General features: G+C 39.2%; 1 protein-coding gene across 1 annotated transcript in view; it reads left to right on the top strand.

The window, feature by feature from the left end:
• The first annotated feature begins 12,866 nt into the window (after positions 1 to 12,866).
• Positions 12,867 to 26,926, top strand: part of CEP85L (centrosomal protein 85 like) — a 173,849-nt gene continuing 159,789 nt past the window's right edge. Inside the window, exon 1 of the mRNA XM_034990392.1 lies at positions 12,867 to 13,281. Within this exon, the coding sequence (XP_034846283.1) occupies positions 13,209 to 13,281 (73 nt within the window). The 5' untranslated portion in view covers positions 12,867 to 13,208. The remainder of the gene's footprint in view (positions 13,282 to 26,926) is intronic.

Below are 26,926 nucleotides of genomic sequence, written 5' to 3'. Positions count from 1 at the left end.
GTTTTGTGGAATTAATTCAACCATGACAACTTTAAAGTCACCGCAATTTCTGGAAAAAAAAAAAAAATCGGAAGATACAAACCGAAAATAAAATACTCCACCACATGGAGTGCTGTCGCCTGCCCTTGCCTCCCATCTTTCCGCTTTTGAAAAGGCTTCCTTGCTCTCTTCCCTGGGGCCTCCCCTCGTCCTAGTTCCACCAATTATTGAAGAGCTTCTCCTTCAGAAGCTCTCTCCTAAAGACCCCAGCAGGATGGAGCTCCCTTCCTCTGAACTCCCGAAAGAGTGTGGATCGTCTACAGTCTTCCTTGGAGCTCCATATCCTTTCCCTTGAATTCTAGTTCACTTTCAGATGTCGCTCATCATTTCCAAAGCTGGGTTTGTACGGCGTCCTAATTTCACGTTGCAAAAGCAATATGTCAGATCATTATAAAAAGTGTGAAAGAGAGGAGAGAAAAATATTCCTGATCTCACCATCTTAATGCTAGTTCTGTATTCATCATTTTAGGGTGTTTCTTCTTAAACTTTATGCTTATCTTTTCATTGATTTAATTCTAGGGGATATAGGATTTCATATTCTGACTTTTTTCAACTAATGTTACATCGCAACCATTACGCATACTGTTATATAGCCTTCATAAACATTACTTTAAAGGCTGCATAATATTAACTATTTTTAAAATTTTATATCGTTTGTTATGTTCCCCTATTATAAATAATAGTGCACTTGACCTCCTTATACATGTAGTTTTTCCAGTGAGTGTATTTATATGTGTACGTGCATGCGTATTTTGATGACTTTTTTCTTACGATCATGTACCAAAAGGAAGATTACTGAACCAAAGAGTGTGATTATTTTTATAGTTTTAGAAACATATTGCCAAATTGGTTTCCAAAAGAGTTGGACTGAATTTATATCACCAGGAGTGTATGAGAATATCAGTTTCTCCAGACTTTCACCAGAATTATTTTCCTAATTATTTCATCTTCATATAAACAAAATAGGGTGATATTAGTTCCCTATTTTAATTTTTTACCATGAATTATTTAATGCATGAAGAAAAATATTAACCCATGGCCCTGGTTTATCAAATCTTAACACATTTCCATATTTTCACTAGTTTTTAAAAAAATAAAATACTACATCTATAGCTGAATTCTTCGTGTACCCCCTAACCAATTCTACTCCCCTCCTTCTTTCCCTCCCTCTACAGAGACAAATGGAATTGATGCTTATTATCCCTTTGTATTTCCATTTTCATATCTTTCAGTTGTGAAATCTTTGATTACTAATGAAGTTAAACTTTTCCCTATAACATAGTGAATATGAAAGTACTGAGGCTCTAGAGTCAGGCAGAACTGGCTTTGAATTCCTGCTCTGCCACTTGTGAACCATGTCTCCCTGGACCTCCCTGTGCCTCAGTTTCCTCATCCTGAAAATGGGGACAATAATCATTCCTACTGTTCTTTTTTTTTTTTTAAGATTTTATTTATTTATTTGAGAGAGAGAGAGAGATTGAGAGAGTGAGCAAGAGTGAGACAGCATGAGCAGAGGGGCAGAGGGAGAGAGAGAAGGAGACTCCCCACTGAGCAGGGAGCCCGATGTGAGGCTCAATCCCAAGACCCTGGGATCATGACCTCGGTGGAATGCAGACGCTTAACCGACTGAGCCACCCAGACATCCCCATTCCTACTGTTCTTTATCATGTTGTTGCGAATATTCAATGGAACAGTGGAGGTAAAATTCTTGGTGTAGTGCTCAGCACTCAATACCTTTCATTATCACCGAGTTTCTCTTTTGAATTAACTGCCCCTTGTGTTTCTTAAAAACATTAGGTTATCTAATTTTAGATTCACTAATTTTAGTGAAACACTTTATCACATATGACCGTGCTTTCTCATCACAACAGCTTTATGGGAGAGTACTGCAACAATCCCGTTTAACAAATGAGGAAACTGAGTTCATGAGGCCTGCTGGGCTCTCTGGCGAGGGCACCTCACATTTCACACTTACCGGTTGCCCTGTTTTAACCTTGGAAAGCTAACAAGCTGTTTCACCGTATAACATTGTTGGCCCAGGAAGTAGTGTTAGTATTGTTCTTCATGATCATTAAAGATAGATCCCAATTTCTCATTTGTAATTGTTTTCTATTTTTTTCTGAATATTCTCTATGAAATATTTATAGTTTTTATTAAACTACATATACTCTTAAGTTCAACAAAAAATGCAACCAATTATATTATATTTACATTGTTAGAGATTTAAGATTTCCACGCTTGGTATCACATTTTCTGAGATTTTTAAGAAGGCAAAGTAAAGGTCTTAAGCATTTTCTGCATCTGAATTTCTATCCATGAATGCATTAACACTAAACATTTTGCCTACAATAACCCCATAATTGTCCTGAGTATTTATGAATAGTTAGCTGGATAGGATTAAAATTTTGGAATTTATAAAAATTTAATTTTAAAAGAAAAGAATAATAAGCCTTATTAAAATGTGTTTATAAACGGTATTTCATAAAACCTTATCTTTATTTTTTTAAGGCACAAGAGAAAAGTACTCTGGATATAGAGTATCATCTATTCTTGCATGCATTAAGAGGACACATTAATAAATATCAGTTTTGTTTATACGATTCTTAAACTATAAGAAAATTTTAAGATGACATTTTATGTTAATCGTGTTTTTTCTCGGTTTATCAATACTCATTTTTTTCTTTGAATATTCTAACACTTCTCACATTAAATGACATCCTCCTTATCATAGTTTTAGAAAACCAGATTCAGGGCGCCTGGGTGGCTCAGATGGTTAAGCGTCTGCCTTCGGCTCAGGTCATGATCTCAGGGTCCTGGGATCGAGTCCCGCATCGGGCTTCCTGCTCCTTGGGAGCCTGCTTCTCCCTCTGCCTCTCTCTCTCTGTCTCGTCTCTCATGAATAAATAAATAAAATCTTAAAAAAATAAAAATAAAAAATAAAAATAAAAAAAATAAAAAAAAAAGAAAACCAGATTCAGAGAACCAAAGATGGGGGCAGAGTTAATGAGGCAGCTACAGACATTACAAAGCCCCTGGGCATGGTGCAACGAGGGACCCTTAATGGCAACTGGAGGGGCAGAGAGCATCCCCAGACTCAGGAAAAGTGTGAGTTAGCAGACATACGATCATGCAAAGGCTATTTACTGAAATAAATACTGAAGTATTTTGAAAAGACCAATATAGATCCTGCAAACCTAAATCCAGTGTTCGTTTGTTTTGTTTGTTTGTTTCCAATAAGAGAATAATCTAGTTCTTTTTTCTCCCAGAAACCACAGGGTTCAGTATGGGTTACTGGGAGTCTATAAAAACCATCTCTTTATAACTGCCAGTCTGGCCGTCACCTGGCAATCTGCCACGTCACCAGCTACTCACTGTAGCAATACTCTGGCTCTGGCCCTTTGCCAGTATCTGAAAAGGGATCAGGGCATATGAGCTTCACAGTGGCTCTCGAGGTCTCCTTCTTCTGTCACCTTCTCTGGGAGGCAGGCGGTCACCTCAGCAGAAAGCCACTTCGCAGCCTACAAACTTTACCTTCCAGCAGAGGCTATCTTAACAGGAGAAAGCCCACACATAGCAAAGCATTTTAAGGAAATTCATTATAAGCCCCTGGAGGAAAAGGCAACAGGAAAACTCCAGTGCCTGCTAGCGGCTTCTCCCATGGCAGGTAGGTACCTGAAGGGTGATGACTATCTCGGCCCTGGAAACACGGAGACATACAGTCTCATTGGTTAACTATGACTCATTTCCTCTAAGAAATTTTAAGCCATCTGTTCTAAAAGATGGTATGTGGGAAGATGAAAATTCCTTAAAAAAAAATCATGTGGTAAAACCTAAACTCAAAACGGGAGCAAAAGTGGCATTGTTCTGTGCTTTGAGTTTCTAGAAACAGCTTGAGGCAGCAGAATAAGGATGAATTCAGGGGCCATTTTAGGGCAAACCAGGGTGGGATTATATGTTCCAGTCTGCGCTGTTCTCCTAAGCCTGCCATGATCTGAAACTTAGCTCTTGGGCCTGGGCCAGAACCAGACTGACTTACAAGGGTGAGCAAAGAATTGAGCAGCGTTCAGGCACTGCTGTGCAGAACTCTCTGGCTAATGCCTTTCACTCTACTCTCCCCCAACGCTGATCAAATGCCCCCAACTCACCACCTCCTTAGTGTTCCTATAGGTCCCTCCTACTGGGATCATATATTTTTTTAAGATTATGAACATAAATGCTAACCACGCTATCTTTTGGTCTCAGTTGAAGACACTTATCATTCAGTGATTTTTCTGGTATAAATAACTTCTAACTTTTCTACGGCTAAGTTTGCTCCAGAACTTCATTAGGAAATTATCTGTAGTAATAATAATAATAAAAGAACCTAGTAAGTAATGTAAAAATTTGTGTAATAATCCAGTTAGGAAAATATCATAATTTCATGTATACCTTATATACATACATGTATATTTGTAATTTATTTTGCCATCATTCATCGTACATGTTGAAGAGTGTGAATTTAATTGTAGATGCTTTGTTCACTGTTAATTCATCTCATATTCTCTGTGAACACTTACGATAATGAATGTATTTGATATTCAGGTGGCTTTTATGTGCTTTCATGTTGCAGTTCAGTAATTGGTGATTCAACGTTCATTAGAAAACAGAAGTCTCAATTACAATAATGAAAGTATAAATTAGTTATTCTACTAGGTTTTAAAAAACTTTTAAGTCTTATTGGTTGTAAAAAAAAGTCTGTAAGATGTTATTCTTTCTAAATTCGGTTTTAGGTAGTTAAAAATGTTAAATATGGATTCCCTGAACATATCATTGCAAAATACTAGAGATCTTTAAGAAATACCTTGTGGCTCAAAGTAGAGAAAAAAAGGACCAATTTTAATTAATCAATTTTAATTTAGTCCAGATGTGTTCAAATGTAAGGTGATCTCCATTTTCAAAAACAGAGATGCATTTCAGATGCATTTTCAAAAATGTGTTGAAAATGGGACAACTTGATCTGTTAAAATTTTGAGATATAAGTGAAATAGTTAAGTCCACACAATATTAGTTTACTTGTATCTATTAAATATACTAATTTAGATATGTTGCTTTTTTCCACTGCCATGTTTAACATATATTTACAACCACTACAATGTAATAATTATTTCACTACATTTTAAAGTGATCTTTTGGGGCGCCTGGGTGGCTCAGTTGGTTGTGTTGGATCTTGACTTTAGCTCAGGTCATGATCTCAGGGGAGTGAGCTTGAGCCCAGGTCAGCCTCTGCACTGGGTTTGGAGCCTGTTTAGGATTCTCTCACTCCCTCACCCTCTGCCACTCTCCTCCCCTAAAAAAAAAAAAAAAAAGAGTGATTTTTAATTTTTTTTAAAGATTTTATTTATTTATTTGTCAGAGAGAGAGAGCACGATCAGGGGAAGTGGCAGGCAGAAGCAGAGGGAGAAGCAAGCTCCCTGCCGAGCAAGGAGCCAGATGCGGAACTCGATCCCAGGACCCTGGGATCATGACCTGAGCCGAAGGCAGACCCTTACCTGACTGAGCCACCCAGGGTCCGAAAAGTGATCTTTTAAAAGTTAATTTATCTTTTTTAAAAAATACAGATTCCAAATTTTGCGGATTGAATTTAAGTCAGGCTAAGTGACTTCTTCAATCAGTATGTTGTTGATCAAAATAATTAAGAGAGTAACACGTAATATGAAAGGCTGTAAGCACTGGAGTACAGAGTGACTCCACCTTTCCTTAGAGATAATTTGGGTTAGAAAAACCCCAAACAACTCTTGCCTTATTATATGTATATATGTATTCACAATAGAAAATTTAAAAGCTATAGTGACATAAGGCAATCTTTCACACCTGTCCCTAGTTTTCCTGCCCTACTTAGGTACTCAACAAATATTTACTGAAGGAATAAGTAATAAGTATTTTTATACTATCTTCTTTCTGTTTTTTAAAATATGTATTATTTTTATAATCAGAAAAAATATAAGAAATCAGTTTCCCCATAAATCTGAAAATTGCAGCTAGACTTGTGTTTTGTTTTCTGAATGTAATACTTGTTAAATTCTAGACCTCCATTGAAATTTTAGCAAAAAGGCCCAATACTTAAATTAGATCATTCTAGGAATTGTTTCAGTGCCATTAACTGTATTTACAGTTCCCTAGATCACTATTTTCTTCCAGTGTGTAAGCAATATGGGGAAAATTCTTTGGATGAAAACTTACCAAAGTTAACACCGTTATCAAATTGAATTCTCTTCTACTACCCAGAAGTAAGAAAGCTACTAAGAAAACCATGCTAACGTTTGAAAATTGTTTGAGTAGAGAAATTGTAACCGATTAACTACTCTTTATTAACTAAAATCCTGCCAATCTAAGTGAACACAGTAAATTTCACACATTTGTAGTTTGCTCCTGGAAGCACCTTGGATAGTGGCAAATTTTTTTTTAAATTTTATTTTATTATGTTATGTTAATCACCATACATTACATCATTAGATTTTGATGTAGTGTTCCATGATTCATTGTTTGCGTGTAACACCCAGTGCTCCATTCAGTATGTGCACCCCTTAATACCCATCACCAGGCTAACCACTCCCCCACCTCCTCCCCTCTAGAACCTCAGTTTGTTTCTCAGAGTCCACAGTCTCTCATGGTTTGTCTCCCCCTCCGATTTCACCCCCCTTCATTTTTCCCTTCCTACTATCTTCTTTTTTTTTTTTTTTTTTAACTTATAATGTGTTACTTGTTTCAGAGGTACAGGTCTGTGATTCATCAGTCTTACACAATTCACAGCGCTCACCATAGCACATACCCTCCCCAATGTCTATCACCCAGCCACCCCATCCCTCCCACCCCCAGCACTCCAGCAACCCTCAGTTTGTTTCCTGAGACTAAGAATTCCTTGTATTGGGGTGCCTGGGTGGCTCAGCCGTTAAGCGTCTGCGTTTGGCTCGGGTCTTGATCCCGGGGTCCTGGGATCAAGCCCCACATTGGGCTCCCTGCTCTGCGGGAAACCTGCTTCCCCCTCTCCCATTCCCCCTGCTTGTGTTCCTGCTCTCGCTGTGTCTCTCTCTGTCCAATAAATAAATAAAATCTTTAAAAAAAAAAAAAGAATTCCTCGTATCAGTGAGATCATATGATACATATCTTTCTCTGACTGACTTATTTCGCTCAGCATAATACCCTCTAGTTCCATCCACATTGTTGCAAATGGCAAGATTTCATTTTTTTTTTTTATGGCAAATTTTTCTAATTGGAACAGCAGCTGCCAGGACCAGCCCAGTCAGAACTACTCAGAACTTCCTGTCACAAGTTTGTGTGTCCAAGTGGTAATCTGCGTCCACTAAACCCTGTGGTGCTTCCATATGTACACTATTGTGTGGTTTCAGTCCATGTTGCTATGTGCTGCCTTCCTGATAACCCATCCTTGGTTTCCTGTCCTCAGGAACATTTTCATCACGCTTTATAGAACCCCGACTTTACTATTTAAAACAAACCTGGGATGCCTGGGTGGCTCAGTCGTTAAGCGTCTGCCTTCGGCTCGGGTCATGATCCCAGGGTCCTGGGATGGAGCCCCGCATCGGGCTTGGCAGGAAGCCTGCTTCTCCCTCTCCCACTCCCCCCTGCTTGTATTCCCTCTCCCTCTGTCTCTCTCTGTCAAATAAATAAATAAAATATTTAAAATATTTAAAAATAAATAAATAAAACAAACCCAACTCCTTTATATCTTTATCCTTACAGGTTGTTTCATTTGGGTTCTCTGGGAAGCAGACGCTAAAATGGAGAGGTTTATTGGAGCGTAGCACCTATAAAAAATGAAAGGGGTGGGAAATAGGATTGGAAAGGGAAGACTCAGAACCCAATGCAGATCTGACCAAGTCTCAGTCAACCCAACAGAGAGCTAGAAGACAAAGGCTGATGATTACAGGGTTCTGCATGGGAAAGAATGGCAGGCCCCAATGTCTCTGCCATGCTGTTATTGGCTGGAGCTATCCAGGAAAAATGGCCTACCCTCAAAAGCTGAGGCAGATCCTTCAGGTGCTAACAGCTGGGGCCCGTCAGTCAACTGCATTCTTTGTGGCTGAACATCAACGTTTCTCTGGAAGGGAGATCAGAGACCTGCAACTCCAGTGCAACCTCATGGATTACTTCCTCCCCTGCTCCACCTCTGCAATCTTGAACTCCAACATTCTCCCCACTCACCCTAATGCCCCATCTTTCCAGCCTGTTCACCCCTCTATTGTCATTATATCTGCTCTTTGATTTCACGAGAAACTTCCACTCCCTTATTCCCTCGCCCTTCTGTCAACATTTCAGCCCTCTCTCGATTTCACTGTTCTCTCCAGATAGGCCAGACCCAGATTCCCATCACTTCACCCATTCTCCAGCCAATATCCTTAAATTCTTTGCCCCCTTTCCCTAAGTGCCCACACCACAAAATCCTCTTATTTTATCTGCTTTCTTTATTCCTATACTCAAACTGCTGGCTGCAGCTAAAGAAAATCATACAACACCACAGATTAATGTCACATGGTTTCCAATTTAGCTGAACCCTAAACATTATACAGAAATCCTATAATTAGGTACTTCCTTCTCACACGCCATCTGAAGAAAAATCTTATAATTTGTTTTGCAACGTATTAAAGAGCATGATGGGGAAAGCACAGGCTTTGGGATCATATGGATTAGATTTGGATGCTAGCTCTTTACTGCCTGTATGACCTTACTTCTCTGGGTCTTTTTCTCCCAATCTTTAAAATGGAGCTAAATTGACTGTTGATGACAGATTGTTTTATTTATTTTTAAATTTTAATTCCAGTATAATTAACATACAGTGTTATATTAGTTTCAGGTGTACAATATAGTGATTCAGCAATTCTATGCATTACTCAGTGCTCATCATAGTAAGTGTACTCTTAATCCCCTCCATCTAGTTCACCCATCCCCCCTGTAACCGCCAGTTTGTTCTCTAAGGTTAAGTGTCTGTTTTTTGTCTTTTTTCTTCTTTGTTCATTTTTTAAAAAAACTATTTTTATTTTTGTTTTGATGACATATTGTTTTGAGGATTACATAAAATATTTAATTGGTTTAGTGAGAAGTCTCAATTCACTTAAAATATATATTCTAAAGTCCCACTCCTGCTATCCACTGTACTTTATTGAAAACCTGCCTTTCCACTGAGTTCATCTCAATCCAGTTCTGTAATATTTTGACCATTTTAAGTTATTAAAATAGTCCTCTTCTCCACTAGTGCAGGTTAGGTAGGAGGCTGTGTGTGTGCGTGTTTGTGTGTGTGTGGGTGTGGGGGAGAGTGTGTGTGTGTGTGTGTGTGTGTGTAGGGAAGGTATGAGCTGCTTTCTTGAACTCCACCCTTCTCTCTCTATGCTTATCCTTCTGGTGTCTGAATAAGAAGACAGGGAGGGGAGAAACTGTCTTTTTATACATTGTCAAGGTTGTTGTCCCCCTTCATTGTAAATGACCTTGCATCTTTTCTACATGCTCAGTATGACCAGGTAGTGACCACAATAAGTTCCATTCACAAATATGTCAATCCTAAGCAGTTCCAGTAAACACTGATGGTACCTCTGAAGACTTAACTTTGTCTTTCATTTAAATTCCATCCCTCACAGCCTTGCCTCCTACTCAAAGGACTTCTCCATGATTTAGTGGTTCATGTCTTACCTATATTCTCATTGGCGTTGCAACCCAACTTTGGAGCCAAAGGTACAGATAGGATTAATTTTCTGTATCTCTCAGGAATCATGGACTTGAGATGAGATAGCCTCACCCTGTTGGCCTGGTCGCACCACAGATGAGGAAACTGAGGCACAGACAGGTTGAATAAACTCTACGTCTTCTATTCACCTTTGTGTAGTGAATGTATCTGCTAGGAATCCAATTAAGATTTTTCAAATCCATTGTCAAGAGTTTCTTATAAATGATTATTTGAAATTACAACAACCCACAATAAATTCAGTAAGTTATCATTTTTATGATCTGGAAGAGGTTATATATCACGTCCCTTGTAACAACCTTGATACACCAGAATTATCTGTTCCTTGGAATTTTTTAGACTTCATCCACAAATCTGTCCCTCTCAAGTGGCAATTGTTCTTTGGGAGCTATTTCAATTGTTACTGGATGGTTTAATTTTTCTACTTTTCATTGGTTTTGATATTTTATATTTTTGTAAACATTAACCTCTCTTGAGGTTTCCTTATATTATGCACAAGATATTTTCTTCTAATTTTAAAATATCACTTTTATCCTTTGTTATATCACTCTTCAATTCTCTGGTTGTTGTTTGCCCAATATGATAAATTTATGTAAGAAAAATACATGTAAGATAATTTAACTTAATCAGATCAGAGATTCATATCCAAAGAATTTAAGATTTATAAATGCAACATTTATTTTTCATTTTTCATTGTTTTTTTTTTTTGGAATGCAATATTTCAAATGAAGAGTTTAATATGGTTTGATATTAAATGTGGTGTTTTTGCTACTATTTTACTCTTTTATGATCTAGTTTATACTTTTAAAGAGTCCTGTCCCAAAACATTATGTAAATTTCACCTAAGCAACTGTATTAAAACACATACACACATACACACACACAGAAACATACACAATCACTATTTTCAATACTTTTGTTATCTCTGCTTAGAAGAACAATTACCGAAATACTTAAGTTCAGTAATAAATGTCTTTGCTTGTAAGATTCCTCTCATGGTTTTTTCATACTATCATAACAAAACAAAAATATGCCAATTTACAACATCAGGCTTGGTCATGGTTAGGTAGTTCTTAGGTTCTTAAGCCTTTGCTATGATGAATTTTAATCATTCTGAGAACTATGGATACTGGGTGTGGGGGGAATCTGAGTTCAGTATATATTCAGAATCTATATGAATAAAAAATGGTTACAGTTTACTTCATATATATAATGCTCTCACTTAGTATTTATGTTATCTTAATTGCATTAGATCTGTATCCTTTCAAGTTTAATTAGTAGTAACACAACAATTTTTTTCTTTGGTGCCAACTGCCAGCTGCCAAAATAGAAACATGTTTTTAATATTTCCTTTTACCCTGTAATAGGTATTGAAATATTTTACATAGTCTCAGCTTCACATGTTCTTTTGAGTGTGTGTAGTATCACGCCCTTCACATCGGTAAAAAAACATGTAGAAAATCTGAGCAAATGATTAAAAAAAAAAACACTGCTTAGAATTGAGTGGAAGTTGGCAGAGTTTTGGAATAACAAATAAATATAAACTCACAAAGGACCAAGATATATCTGTAATAATTCATACGTATCTTAGAACTGTATAAAAAAAGTTTGGTGTTTATAATAAATACTGTACCTAATACGAGACTATGGTAACTATAAGTCATGAAAACAAGGATACTTTGATACAGCTGTATAGCTTCTGATAATTCTTTCTGGAATTTATTATTATTATTTTTTAGGTTTCTTTCTGAACCTCAACTATTCAAGTTTCCTAAACTTGAATACCTAAACTATTCAAATGAGCTAATGCACATTTAAATCAGGAAAAGGAACCAAGCACATTCTTTCACGTTTCTGTCACTTTCTATCCTCAGAAAAAGCTGACCCTTGGGCCAACTCTGCTCATGATTTGGAGAGATAAATGAAACTCTATGGGTGGGAGACTAAATGTAAAACTGCAATCAGATAAATTACAACACAGATGTGGTAAGTAATAGACTACACAACTAAATGTAATTTAAACTCTAAAAGCTTTAAGCAGTATTTCCCATCTCTAAAGTGTTTAAATAGAAATACAAGGCCTTTGTTAGCAAACTTCTAAAACAGGAAAAAGTATCACTGGACTCAGAAGTCTTGTTGAGGGTAGGGACTTGCTTTTTAGTTTATCTCTGATTCATGTGTCAGGTGTAGAACCCTCCTTCTACAGTGCTCCACCAATACTTATTAAATGAACTCTTTTCTAGAAATCTAAATGTTGGAAGGATCCTAATATTTCCAGTGAAAAGTAAGATTTAAGGAGAGCTCTCTTTTGTCCTTCCTCAGGATACTTACTCTTGTACTCTGGGTTCAGGTGAAGAGTGGGAACTGACCAAATGCAGGAGAAACGTGAAGGTGCAGGGTGTAAGGAGGTACTCCCATTACACACTTTGGTGCCATTTTAACTCCTTCCTCTCTGGTTGCTTATCTGAATCACTGCGCTACTAGATTAAAATTTACGGCCCCTCCCTGAACCGTCTGGTCTTTTTCTTTTCTGCTTTTTCCTGTGCACATTCTTGTATAGTAGATATTTTGCTACCCGCTCCCGCGCCAATGAATTTGAGAATTCAGGAACACGACTTCTTTTCTGTCCCCCCAAGTGATCTATCAACGTTTCTGGAATGCAAGATGACTTTAATCCCAATCCCAAAGAAGACTGGGAGTCCCTCAGTCCCTCCCGGGCTAGCCTTTTATCTCAAGCAGTCATGCTGCGGGCAGCGGTCTTCCACGTCTCTTTCGGAGAGGTGCCCCGGAGGGCCCGAGGGATTACCCTAGGGAGGGCGGTACCGAAAGATACAGCCCCGGGGCCAAGTTCTTTTCATCTTCCCCTCTTCTCATCCGACTGAGCACAAGGATGCGGAGGGAGGGATGCAGCTGGTGCGTCGAGGCGACCCATCAGCCGCCGGCTGAGCAAACCAGCGTAAAGGTTCCCTGAGGGACCGGCCCGCAGTTCCCGCCCCGCGCCGCGCACGCATTATGTAAGCGCCCGAGGCCACGCCCCCGTCAGGTCCCGCCCCCACCCGGCCCCGACTCGGGCTCCGGCTCGGCCGGAGGAGGGGGCGGAGAAAAGCCGCAGCTGCAACTTCGCCGGGAGGCTCTGAGCCCAGCCTGGGCTCAGCCGGGGACCCAGCCGCCGTCACCGCGGAGCCGCTGCTTCCCCGGCCCGGGCCTCAGCCCAGCGGGTTGGGCCATGGCAGCCGCCGCCGGCGGCGCCGCGTCGAATCTGGCCCCTGCGCTCCCCGCCCGTCGCTGAGCAGCCGTTAACCAGACCGCCTGCTCGCCCTCCAGCGCTTGCTGCCGCGGCCCGAGGCTCCGCACAAGTTTCCGCCGCCGAAGAAGCAGGAGGCGAAGGCGGGGGAGGACGGACGAGGGGAGTCGTGCGCCCCCGGCCCTCCCGCCCGCTATGTGGGGGCGCTTCCTGGCCCCGGAGGCCGGCGGCCGAGACAGCCCCGGCGGAGCCCGCAGTCTCCCGGCGGGTAAGTAACGGGACAGTCCCCGGCTGGCGTGGGGGTCGCGGCCGACCAAGGCGCCTCGGGACCCCGGCGCCGCTCCCCTCCCTTCTCAGGCCTGGCTGCCCCCGGGCCGCCTCCCCGACGCCGCCGCGCGCACGCCCGCCCTGTTTCCTCCCGGCCCCGCGGGCTGACATCTGGCGGGCGGCGTCCCCGGCCCCGTCCGCCCCGCATCGCGCGGCTCGGCGTCCAGCCAGCTCCTCCTCGGGCTGCAGCCCCCGCGCCCCAACTTAAAGCTCGCCTGGGCCTCCTGCTGTTGCGCTTTGTTGTCCGACCTCCTCCCTTTCCCTCGTGGGGTGTGTGGCCAACGTGGATAACGGGGCTCACGGAGGACGTGAGCGAGAAGGTCGCTGCGACCGTGCTGCGGCGGCGGCTCGTGGCGCGCCTGGGAGGGCCGGGGTCCGCTGCGCCCACGCCCGCAGCTGCTACTTGGGGCGTTTGGGGGCGGGAGGAGGTTGCTGGTGGTGCGGTCTCCTCCGTAAGTGATCCCGGAGGGGACTGCAGCCCCTCAGTGAAACCTGGTCACCTCCCGCAGCCCTCCCTGGCGTAAGGGGCGGACACGTCCTGCATGAGCCAATCGATCTTTGAGCAGTGGGGGTGTTAATGCGTTTGCTTCTCCCTGGCCCCTTCAAGGAAAATTTGGAGATTGCCGCGTTCAGTGTGTGAAGGGAGCGGTTTGTGTCGTACGGACAGCCATTTCATGCCTGCATCTGCTTAGAAGTTGTGTAGGAGCCACGAAATTAGGATAACCCCCCCCCCCCCCCAATTCGGGATAAAAAAAAATAAGGCTTGGGTTGCCTGTGACAAGTTATTTGACACTGACGGTTCCTCCAGTCACTTTAATTGGATCTTGAACCCTTTTGAGAAGCTGGGAAGTTATATAGGCCTTTTATCCAGGAAAAATTGCCCTAAGGACAGACGCAAAATTTTTCCTACAATTTTAGGTGTTTCTAGAACTCCTAAGTAACCTTGTTCCACAAAATGTTTGAGTTCCACTTGTAACTGACATTTTCCTGTACATTCAAAGCTATTTGCAAAACGAAAAAAGTAGAAGCAGTATTTGGAAATGTGAATTTTTTTTCTGATAGTATTTTCTGCTGTTTGAAATATATCAGGCACAGTTGCTATTAAAATTTCAAATAATGCAATTTTGTGATAGTCTAGAAATTTGTGATGTGTTTTTTTAAGACATAATTTTACCAGTTATTGGGGGATGTAATTGACAAGTAGAAATTGTATGTATATTTAAGGTGTACAACTTGATATTTTGATGTATATATGCATCATGAAATGATCTCCACAATCAAGCTAGTTAATATATCCATCACCTCATAGAGTTACAATATTTTTGTGAGTGGTAAGAACACTTAAGATCTACTCTCTTAGCAAATTTCAGTCATACAGTATTGTTAACTGTAGTCATCATACTGTACTTTTAGATGGAGACGTATATAAATTTTAAAATTCAGAGTTAAATTTAAAATCATTCTCTTAAATTTGGTCCTGCAACACTTTTAAAAATAATGGAATTTAATGTAGGCATGAAGTTAGTAAAAATGTGAATAGGAATTATTTTCTCTAAGATGTATACTACTTGTCCTAAGAAGGGGAGACCGCAGTTAAGAGGTTTCTGATGCTTACTGAGTATTTGGAAATCCTGCAATCAAAGTAACTTCAGTAAGTGAGAAGACACTTCATTATCCCTAGGGGTTGGATGGAGTGGTTTCAATTTATTGTACATGTCAGAAGCCATCTGTAATATCTTTGTAACCTAACCTCTTTAAATAGATTTGTAATAATATGTTTGGAGGTATAATATCACCCAAGCATTGTATCCATTTTTCTTCCATGAGGAAGAAAACATCATAGTGCTTAGAAGTTAAGTAACTGAAGGAAGGACTTTGAGGTTGTATTGCAGCCTCTAGACCTTAGCTGTAGCAAAGAACATAGTGGAAGGAGATACTTTATAAACAGTACCCAAGTTGAAGGAATTTGGACAGGATATCTTTACAAAGCATATATTTTATCTCAGCTTTTTTGACAGTGATAAACCATTGGTAAGTCAGGACATGCCTTTCCAATAAATTTTTTTTTCGGCTATATGCTGAGAGTGGATTACTTTTACAGTAATAATGATGTGGTTTTTGTTATGCTGCTTTATTTTCTTGAGCAAATAAGTTTTTGGGTTTTTTTTAAGATTTTATTTATTTGAGAGCGAGAGACAGCGATAGCGGGAGAGAGAACAAGCGGGGAGGAGAGGGAAAAGCGGGATCTCCACTGAGCAGGGAGCCCAGTGTGGCCCGATCCCAGGACCCTGGGACCATAATCTGAGCCTAAGGCAGATGCTTAACCAGCTGAGCCACCCAGGCGTCCCATGAGCAAATAAGTATTTAAAATTATTTTTTAGTTAGTTTTATAAAGTTATACCATAGATGAAAAAATTAAGTGTAGTTTCTTCTACAAATGAGCAGATGGTGAAGGTCAAGTTAACGACCTCTGAGTTGGGATTTCTTTTCCTTTCTGAGAATTTGAAGAGAATTTATATTTTTGAAGTGATGTCCAGTGTATCTTTTGACTAAATTGAATGATTTTAGAGCTTTTCTGAAAACAAGGGGCTGTCTTCTGATTGAATTTGTCAGCAATCATTTTGGTCCTGTGGGCCAATAGGAAGACCAGGGATAAGTAGATAGTTTCTGGTATTGAAATGAGTTTATTTCAATATGTGGGTTAATTCTAGGTATCCTAAAACTGATTTGTTTATACAAATATGCAACTAGACTAAAGAGAAAATGAAAGGTAATATAGAATCAGCTGAAAATACTGAAGGGAACTTTTTAATTTTTTAAGTAATGACAGTAAAAACATAGTAGTAACAAGTGTGAGTTGGAAAATCCTGAACTTTTGACCTTTGCTTTAAGATTTAATTTTGTTTTGGTACCTACACTTTTCCAGCTTTATAGAGTAACTGTTTATAAATGTAAATAAGATATGTTCTTATATTTCTGTACAAAGAAAAAACAAAGCCCCCCCCCCCCCCCGCCCCATCTTAATTCTCTATTGGCAAGTATGGTTAGAAAGCTAATTTTAAATAGAACGAGTGGTATGTCTTTTATGTTTTTTGGTTGAGTGCATTTGAGAATACCTTACTATTCAAAATGTATAATAATTTCAAAATTGGTTGAAGGATGGGTATATTTCCCTTAGGTTCTTTTTGTTTGTTTGTTTTGTTTTTTAGAGAGGGAGAAGAGAGGGAATCTTAAGTAGGCTTCATGCCCAGTGCAGAGCCTGACATTGTGGCTTGATCTCACATCCATGAGATCATGACCTGAGCCGAAATCAAGAGTTGGGATGCTTAACCAACTGGGCTACCCAGGGCCTCAATTTCCCTTAGGTTTTAAAAATCTAGTATGATATAGTAATATTTTGAGTATGTATATCTAGTTATACTGAACTTGATTCATTTTATAAATCATATTTTAAAAACAATATATTCGGGGTGCCTGGGTGGTTCAGTCGGTTAAGCGGCTGCCTTCAGCTCAGGTCATGATCCTAGGGTCCTGGGATCGAGTCCCGCATCGGGCTCCCTGCTCAGCAGAGAGCCTGCTTCTCCCTCTCCCTCTGCTTGCTCTCCGCTTGTGCTCTCTCTCTCTCGCTCTCTGATAAATAAATAAAATCTTTAAAAAATAGTAAGAAGAAGAAAAATAAAAATGTTAATATATTCAACCCTTACAACATTTTGGGGTAGGATATTATAGTTTTAAAGTGTGCTAAAACATGATGTTATAGAAAACATAAGATCTGGAAGAAATGTCATTTGTTTAATGCCCTGAGCTTGAAATCTACCTCTTTCTAGTTGATGGTTTGCCATAGATGATTAGTGATGTCATAATGATAGTGGTGGTAAGTGGTATGATTACATCAGATACTAAGGTTTTCTGCTGTGGTTCTGAATTAGATGGATCTAAAAGTACTGTGGTAACAATGAAACATAACTCTTTGACCTAAACTCGGTTGGACCTAAACTCGGTTGGACATGTTCTATTATAATTGGCTTTGGAAGTTGAGGGGTGAATCTCAACTTTAGTGATGACTTTTGTGAAATGAAGTTGATTAGTAATTGGAATTTGATCACTTCTTGGCTTGAATGAAGCTGGTTAATTAATCTGAGGCCAGGCAATAAATGGTAAGTTGACAACCACTATTGTCATGTTGTAAATATTTCTGTATGTTGAGAACAGAAAGATTTTACAGAGTCATGATTTTTTTCTGATTGGATGAAATGTTTGTATGGGTATTCTGAAGACATGTAGAGTCCTAGATAGTATTTTACTGAGTGATGGCTTAATTAGTGGGAACTAATGTATAAAGTGTGCATTAAAAAATGAACAATGTCATCATCTAGATAATTTCCAAAGCTGCAGTGAGATACTAATTATTATTACTACCTTAAGGGTATTCATATTTTACACCATCAAAGTAATATTTTGAAAAGTAGAATTTATCATATAAGATCTTTCATTTCAAGTGTGGGAATGGTCAACATAAAATGAACATCAAATTGCTCCTCATACTAATATTTTACTTCCACTTTTTATTTTTGTTTAATTAAAAAAATCCATTGTTATTACCTAGCATAGCAGTTGGCACATAATAAGTACTTGGTAAATGTTTGTGAGTCATTCTTTCAATAAATATTATGTAGTAAGCATTGTACTAGTCTCTAGGGATACATCACTGAACAAGAAAGATAAGGTCCCAGCTGTAAGGGAGCTTACATTCTAGTGAGGAGAAAGCTGTCTGTAAGTAAACTAACAACAAGAGAATTCACCTGGTAAGTACTATGAAAAAAAGGGAACTGGGTGAGGTGACCGAAGATGGGTAGAGCTACTTTGGATAGGCTGGTCAGGAAGGCCTTTCTGAGGAGGTAATACTGAGCTGAGGCCAGAATGATGAGAAGGAACCAGGCATGAGGGAGGAGTGTTCAGGTGGAGGGTACAGAAACAGCTATATGGTAAAAAGGAGGAGTTTGAGGAATATCAAGAGCCAGTGAATTTGGAGCATAGAGAGCAGGGATGTGAGGATGTGAAGGAGGCCTGATAATATAAGGCATTGTAAGAAGTTTGGATTCTATTCTATATGGGGGGAAGTTAGCTATGAAAGGGGAGGAGAGGTGACTGTTCATTCATTCACCAAGTGTCTACTATGAGACTGACACTGTTCTGTGTATTGGGGAAACAAAGTAGACATTCTCTATCTTTGGTGTTTACAGATCACTCCTGGCTGTTTTGTGGGGGGAAGAAATTGTGGAGGGGTGTGGGAAAGAAGATCAGTAGGGAAGCCAGTTAATAGGTTACTGTAGTAATTAGGTGACAGATGATGGCTTTGATCATAGTGGTGAGATCAGATTTGGAGAGAAGAGAACGGGTTTGGAATATACTTGAGAAACCTGACAGGATTTACTGATGCTTTGGAGATGGAAAAGGAGGGAAAGAGGAATCAAAGATGATGTCTTAGTTTTGGCTTCAGTAATTATAGTCTATGGTAGTACCATTTCCTGAGGCAGGGAAGAGTGAGGAAGGCAAGTAGAATTGAGTTCTGTTTTGGCCTTGTGAAGTTTGAGATGCTTTTTAGAAGAAGTTCAGATACGGTATTGAGTCTGGAGCTCAGTGGGGAGATGGGAGAGGTGGAGGTATGAATTTCGAAAGGTATCTGAGTATAAATGGTGTTTAAAGGTGGTCACATGGAGAGAGTATAGAGAAAACAGCAGAAGATCAAGCTCTGGGACATTTCATGTTTTCTGTCAGGTAGAGGAAGAACGGAGGGAATAGCCAGTGAGTTTGGAGTAAAATCAGAGTGTGATGTTCTAGAAGAGAGAAGGCTGAAGGAAGGAGTTATCACTAAAGTCTACAGTTCTAAGAGGCCATGTAAAATGAGTCAGAAGAGAATGGCCAGTTTCAGTGAGAGAGACTTAAAACTCTTTGTTGCATAGAGATTAATACATAAGTCCTAAATAGAAGTTTGAATTGCTTTCTCCTTACTACTTCTCAAGCTAGGGTGACCCTAGGTTTGCCTGGGATGCTCAGTTTTAAAACTAGGGGAAGTATCTCCTGGGATGCCTTACATTGAACAGTGGCTGAGCCTTGACTTTGGCCAGGGCATCTGAAATGGTGTAAGTGTTCTTCTCATCAGGATAGATTTTCTCAGTCAGGGAACGTAGACTTTGGTAATTAGTTTTATTTTATGCTTTGGCCTGAGAATCTGCCTCAAAATGGTGATTCTGCCTCTATTTTTATTTTCTTGTGTGATAAGTGTTCTTAAGACTTTATTACATAGTGCTAAATTAATTCAAGTCATTGATAAGATTATAAATTAAAGAATGAGTTTAAGATCAGGAGCTTTGTTTTATGCCTTTTCTATATGGTAGATGTCTAGTAAATAAATACGGTTGCTTTATTGATGCTACTTTTCAGTACTAAAATTCAGAGTTAGAGATGAACTATAGTTTTCAGTTATCCTTCTGGAACAGAATGGGATGAAAGATTCGGACTACATTTCATGTAAAATTCAAAGTTTTCTACAAGATGGTTACATTGCTCTTGTAGGGGCAGACGTTGTGTGTTTATTGACCATAAGAAATATATATTGCCTTGCCATGACATTACAGAAGCTTTTTTGAAGCTTTCTCAGTAGTACTGAGCATTCCATCTCATTTGAGGAATGATGTACTGAAAAGTTTGACTAGGAATTAATTTCTTTAATTTTGGGGAGATATTTGTTAATTTTCTCAAAACTTTATTTTGAAATGTTTTAGAACTAAAGTTTTGTTTTGTTTTGTTTTGTTTGTTTTTTTAAGTAGGCTCCACGCCCAGTGTGGAGCCCAGTGAGGGGCTTGAACTCACAACCCTGAAATCAAGACCTGAGCTGAGATCAAGAGTTGGATGCTTAACTGAGCCACCCAGGTGCCCCTAGAACTAAAGTTTTGTTTTAGTTTTGGCATTTAAATATGTGTGGCACTTGGGTTCCTAAGTATGAGTAAACAAAAGGCTAATTGAGAAATAATTAGCTTATTCAGCTTCCTTTGGAGGTTAATGGCTACATAAATGAAAGTAGCATTTATTAGCCCTAACTACTTATTTAGGAAAACTTATTTTGACTGGGATTTTTATTTTCTCCCAGGTGCTGTTGATCCTTCTAAGTTTTGGCATAATTTGCTTTGGATATTTTTTCTAGTGGTACTATGAAATAGTTATATTCAAAGACAAAGAGAATCCTCTGGAATACCACTTGGTATACTTTCTCCACATTTGTAGTGGTTTTATAAAAAAACTCATTTTTACTAGTTTATAAACAGAACAGAGGCTTATAAGAGATTAAATGAAATGTGGCCCCCATTCCAAATGGCTACCAATGTGCTTTTTTTGAATGCAGCATTTCAAGTAACCAGAAGATAGGACTCCTGACCTTTTTACACATTGAAATCAACAGGCCTATAATTTTTTCATAGGAGGAGATAGACTTGTCTTTGTTGTTTACTGCCTTAATGCTCTTGAGTTCCTTGTTTTATATAATGAGTACTTGGCAAATATTTATTGATTTGAATTCATACTTTTTCTGTGAAAGGCAAACCACTTATTTATCTGATCATTGTTCTTAATTGAGGTAATCTTAACCTCAACCTGAACCAATGAAAGTTCTTCCTTGTTATGATAGAATTGTAAATAAGGAAATTCAGAATCATGTCTGAAGAATATAGTCTTATACCTTTTGTGGTAATGTGTGTAAAATTATTTAAAGTAGTTGATGAATGAACTTAACTATTTTTTTGTTTAGAAAGCAAAGACTACTAGTTTTTGATTACTTAAAATTCAGTTTTAATTTACATTCCCACCAACAGTTCCCTTTTCTCTACATTCTTGCCAATATTTGTTATTTCTTGGCTCTTTGATAATGGCCATTCTAACTGGTGTGAGGTGGTATCACATTGTGGTTTTGATTTTCATTTTTCTGATGGTTAGTGATGTTGAGTACCTTTTCATGTACCTCTTGGCCATTTGTATCTCTTTTTTGGAAAAATACCTATTCAGATCCTCTGCCCATTTTAAAACCTGATTTTTTTTTTTTTTGGCTGTTCAGTTATATGAGTTTCTTATATATGTTGGATATCAAATCCTTATCACAGGAGCATTTGGGTGGCTCAGTCGGTTAGGCGTCCGATTTTGATTTCAGCTCAGGATTCCATCTCAGGGTCTTGAATTCAAGTCTCATGTTGGGCTCTAAGGTGGGTGTGGAGCCTACTTAAAAAAAAACCAACTTATCAGATATATGATTTGGAAATACTTTTTCACATTCCAAAGGTTGCCTTTTCATTTTGTTGATGGTTTCTTTTGCTGTGCAGAAGCTTTTTGATATGGTCCTGCTTGTTTATTTTTGCTTTTGTTGCCTTTGCTTTTGGTGGCAAATCCAAAAAAAAATATTGCCAAGACTGATGTCAAGGAGCTTATCCTCTGTTTTCTTCTAGAAGTTTTATGGTCTCAGGCCTTATATGCGAGTTTTTAACTCATTTTGAGTTGATTTTTTGTGTATGGTATTAAGATAGGGGTCTTTTGCATGTGGCTGCCCAGTTTTCCCAACACCATTTATTGAAGAGACTATCCTTTTCACATTGAGTATTCTTGGCTCCTTTGTAGTAAATGAATACACCATATATGCATGGGTTTATTTCTGCACCCTTTATTCTGTTCCATTGATTTATGTGTTTGTTTTCATGCCTGGCACTTTCAAAAATTTTTATTTATTAAAGATTTATTTATTTGAGAGAGAGTGAGCATGAGTGGGAGGGGCAGAGGGAGAGGGAGAGAGATTTGAGGAGACTCTGCGCTGAGTACAGAGCCCTATGCATAGGACCTGAGCTGCAACCAAGAGTTGGGGACACTTAACCAACTGTGCTACCCAGGTGCTCCTTTATGCCTGGCACTTTTAAAAATATATGTCTTCGTGATTTTTCACCAAGATGGTGGAGGAGTAGGAGACCTTAGTTTCATCTGGTCCCAAGAATTCAGCTAGATAGCTGTCAAATCATTCTGAACACCTGTGAACTCAACCAGAGATCTAAGAAAATAGCTGCAACTCTACAAATAGAAAAGCGACTACTTTCTGCAAGGTAGGGGGTGTGGAGAAGTGCGTCTGAGCTAATATATGGGAAGATAGACCCCAGGGGGAGGGAGCTTCTGTAAGCTGGCTACTGGAAAGTGATATAGCAACAGAGTGCAAAATCAGAATGTTTAGAAAGAAGTCTGCTCTGGTGAGGGACATCCCTGCCTGAAAGATGCTCAGGTGGTGAAGCAGGGTAGAATCTTAGTTGAGACAGTGTGGTCTCAGGATCACCAGGGTTACAGGAAGATGGGGGGGGTGTCTGAATGTGGCAGAGTTCCCAGACATGAGAGTGGTGAAGTTGGCTGCTATCAGTGAGCCAGGAGTGGGCTCTTAGTTCAGGGTTGCCATAAACTGAACTGTGGCCTGGTCTGGTGACTGCTGTCTGAGCAGGGGCCCAACAAGTGATAGAACTGGCAGAACTGATGAGACCCCCGGGAGGAGTGGCATGGGTGAGAGCTGCAGGAGTCAGCTGGGTTTGGAGACTCAAAGCAGGGTTGCCTGTCTGAGATAGAAATGCTTGGTCAGGGCGCCTGGGTGGCTCAGTTGTTAAGCGTCTGCCTTCGGCTCAGGTCATGATCCTGGAGTCCTGGGATCGAGCCCCACATCGGGCTCCCTGCTCAGTGGGAAGCCTGCTTCTCCTTCTCCCACTCCCCCTTCTTGTGTTCCTGCTCTTGCTATCTCTGTCTCTGTCAAATAAATGTATAAAATCTTAAAAAAAAAAAAAAAGTAAAAAAAAAAGAAATGCTTGGTCACAGGCTGGGTGAGCATGGAGTGGGGACCAAGACCAGGGAGGACAGGAGTGATTGATTGCTTCTCCCTGAGGGTGCACTGAGGAATCCGGCCCAAACTCTTGGCTCTTGGCTCTGGGGCTGGAGATTGAGAGGCCACCATTTCAGTCTCATCCTCTAAAGTGGTACGGAAAGCCTTCAGGGAACAAAAGCCACATAGATCAATCCAGAGCAGATTACTTAGCCTTGCCCCCTGGCAAGGGCAGTGTCATTCTGCTCGTGGCAAACACTTGAGAATCTGCAGCAGGCCCCTCCCCCAGAAGATCAGCAAGAACATCCAGGCAAGACCAATTTTACCAATCATTGAGAATTGCAGAACTCAGTGCTAGGGGCATACAGCATATAGAATTCATGGTTTTTTCCCCACAATTCTTTAGTCTTTTAATTTAAAATTTTTTTCTCTTTCCTTTTCAACCAATTTCTTATTTTATCAGCTTTTAAAACTTTAATTTTCATTTTTACAGTTATATTCTAACCTTTCATTGTATTTAATGATTAATGACTCATTAATATTTAATCTTTCTTTCTTTACAATTTTGGGATGCAGATTCTTCTAAAAGACCACAATACACCAAGAATCTAGTGTATGGCTCTGTTTTCTTCATGGGTCTGATAATATTCTCTCTCTCTTTTTCTTTTTTTTTTTCTGTTAAGATCTTTTTTTAAATTTTCATCTTTACAGTTACATTCTTTCAATGTATTTACTTTATTTATGTAAGTTTTCTTTCTTTACAATTTTGAGATATAGTTTCTTGTAACAAACTGACCAAAATACAGTCAGGATATAGTGTATTGCTCTGTTCTTTTCACTTGTCTGTTTATATTCCTTCTCTTTTTTTCCTCTTTTTTTCTCTTCTTTTAATTTTCATTTTTACAGTTACATTCTGTCCTTTAATTGTATTTAATTTAATTTTTACATATATAAGTTTTTCTTTCTTTACAATTTTGGGATCTAGTTTTCTAACAAACAGACCAAAATACACACAGGATCCAGTGTATTGGTCTGTTCTGCCCACCTGTCTGATTATATTCTCTTTTAATTTTTTTTTTTTTTCGGTTTCCGGTCTTATCTGATTTCTTTAGTGTATATTTTTCTGGGGTCGTTGCCATTTTAGTATTTTGTTCTCTCATTCATCTGTTCTTCTCTGGACAGAATGACAAGATGGAAAAAGTCACCTAAAAAAAAGAGAAAAAGAGGCAGTACTGATTGCCAGGGACCTAATCAGTATGGATATAAGTAAGATGTCGGAACCCGAGTTCAGAATAATGATTATAAAGATACTACCTGGGTTTGAGCGGAGAATCCTTTTCTGGAGAAATAAAAGAACTAAAATTGAAATAAGTTGAAATAAAAAAAGGCTATTAATGAGATGCAATAAAAAATGGAGGCTCTAACTACTAAGATAAATGAGGCAGAAGAGAGAATTGGTGATAATAAAAGACAAAATGATGGAAAATCAAGGAGCTGAGGAAAGAGAGATAAACAACTACTGGATCACGAGGGGAGAATTCGAGAAATAAGTGATACCGTAAAGTGAAACAATATTAGAATAATTGGGATCCCAGAAAAAGAGGAAAGAGAGAGAGGGGCAGAAGGTATATTGGAGCAAATTATAGTGGAGAACTTACCCTAATCTGGGGAAGGAAACAGGCATAAAAGCCCAGGAGGCACAGAGAACCCTCCTCAAAATCAGTAAAAATAGGTGTACCCTGACATATAATAGTGAAACTTGTAAATCTCAGAGACAAAGAGGAAATTCTGAAAGCAACTTGGGACAAGAGGTCCATAAACCTACAAGGGTGGAAACATTAGACTTGCAGCAGACCTATCCACAGAGACCTGGCAGGCCAGAAAGAACTGGCATGATATATTCAGGGTACTAAATGAGAAAAATATGCAGCCAAGAATACTTTATCCAGCTAGGATGTCATTCAAAATAGAAGGAGTGATAAAAAGCTTCCAGGACAAACAGAAACTAAAAGAATTTGTGATCACCAAACTAGCCCTACAAGAAATAGTAAAAAGGATTCTTTAAGCAAAGAGAGAGCCCAAAAGTATATAGACCAGAAAGGAACAGAGACAATCTACAGAAACGGTGACTTTACAGGTAATACAATGGCACTAAATTCATATCTTTCAATAGTAACCCTGAATGTAAATGGGCTAAATGCCCCAATCAAAAGACACAGGATATCAGATTGGATAAAAAAGCAAGACCCATCAATATGCTGTCTGCAGGAGACTCATTTTAGACCCAAAGACGCCTCCAGATTTAAAGTGAGGGGGTAAAAAAACCATATATCATGCTAGTGGACATGAAAAGAAAGCTGGTGTGGCAATCCTTATACAAATTAGATTTTAAGGCTGTAATAAGAGATGAGGAAGGACACTATATCATAATTAAAGGGTCTGTCCAACAAGAAGATCTAACAGTTGTAAATATTTATACCCCTAACATGGGAGCAGCCAGTTATATAAACCAATTAATAATAAAACTAAAGAAACACATCGATAATAATACAATAATAGTAGGGAACTTTAACACTCCACTCACTGCAATGGACAGATCATCTAAGCAGAGGATCAAAAAGGAAACAAGAGCTTTGAATGACACACTGGACCAGGTGGACTTTACAGATACATTCAGAACACTCCATCCTAAAGCAATAGAACACACATTCTTGTCAAGTGCACATGGAACATTCTCCAGAACAGATCACACACTGGGTCACAAATCAGGTTTCAACTGGTACCAAAAAATTGGGATCATTCCGTGCATATTTTCAGACCACAATGCTTTGAAACCTGGAACTCAATCAGAAGAGGAAATTTGGGAAGAACTCAAATACATGGAGGCTAAAGACCATCTTATTAAAGAATGAATTGGTCAACCAGGAAATAAAAGAAGAATTTAAGAAATTCATGGAAACAAATGAAAATGAAAGCACAACACTTCAAAACATTTGGGATGAAGCAAAGGTGGTCCTAAGAGGAAAGTATATAGCAATACAAGCCTTTCTCAAGAAACAAAAAAGGCCTTAAATACAAAACCTAACCTTACACCTAAAGGAGCTGGAGTAAGAACAGCAAATAAAGCCTAACCCAGCAGGAGAAGAGAAATAATAAAGATTAGAGCAGAAATCAATGAAATAGAAACCAAAAGAACAGTAGAACAGATCAACGAAACTAGGAGCTGGTTCTTTGAAAGAATTAATAAGATTGATAAACCTCGGGCCAGACTTCTCAAAAAGAAAAGAGAAAGGACCCAAATAAATAAAATCATGAATGAAAGAGGAGAGATCACAACCAACACCGAAGAAATACAATTATAAGAACATATTATGAGCAACTGTGCCAACAAATTAGGCAATCTGGAAGAAATGGATGCATTCCTAGAGATGTATAAACTACCAAAACTGAAACAGGAAGAAATAGAAAACCTGAACAGACCCATAACCAGCAAAGAAATTGAAGCATTAATCAAAAATCTCCCAACAAACAAGAGCCCAGGGCCAGATGGCTTCCCAGGCGAATTCTACCAAACACTTAAGGAAGAATTAATACCTATTCTTCTGAAGCTGTTTCCAAAAAATAGAAATGGAAGGAAAGCTTCCAGACTCTTTCTATGAGGCCAGCATTACCTTGATCCCAAAACCAGACAAAGACCCCA

The sequence above is a fragment of the Mirounga leonina genome, unplaced genomic scaffold (genome assembly GCF_011800145.1).
Source record: "Mirounga leonina isolate KUSES-001 unplaced genomic scaffold, KU_Mleo_1.0 Mir_53, whole genome shotgun sequence".
Taxonomy (NCBI): domain Eukaryota; kingdom Metazoa; phylum Chordata; class Mammalia; order Carnivora; family Phocidae; genus Mirounga; species Mirounga leonina.
This window is presented reverse-complemented; position numbering and strand designations above follow the sequence as displayed.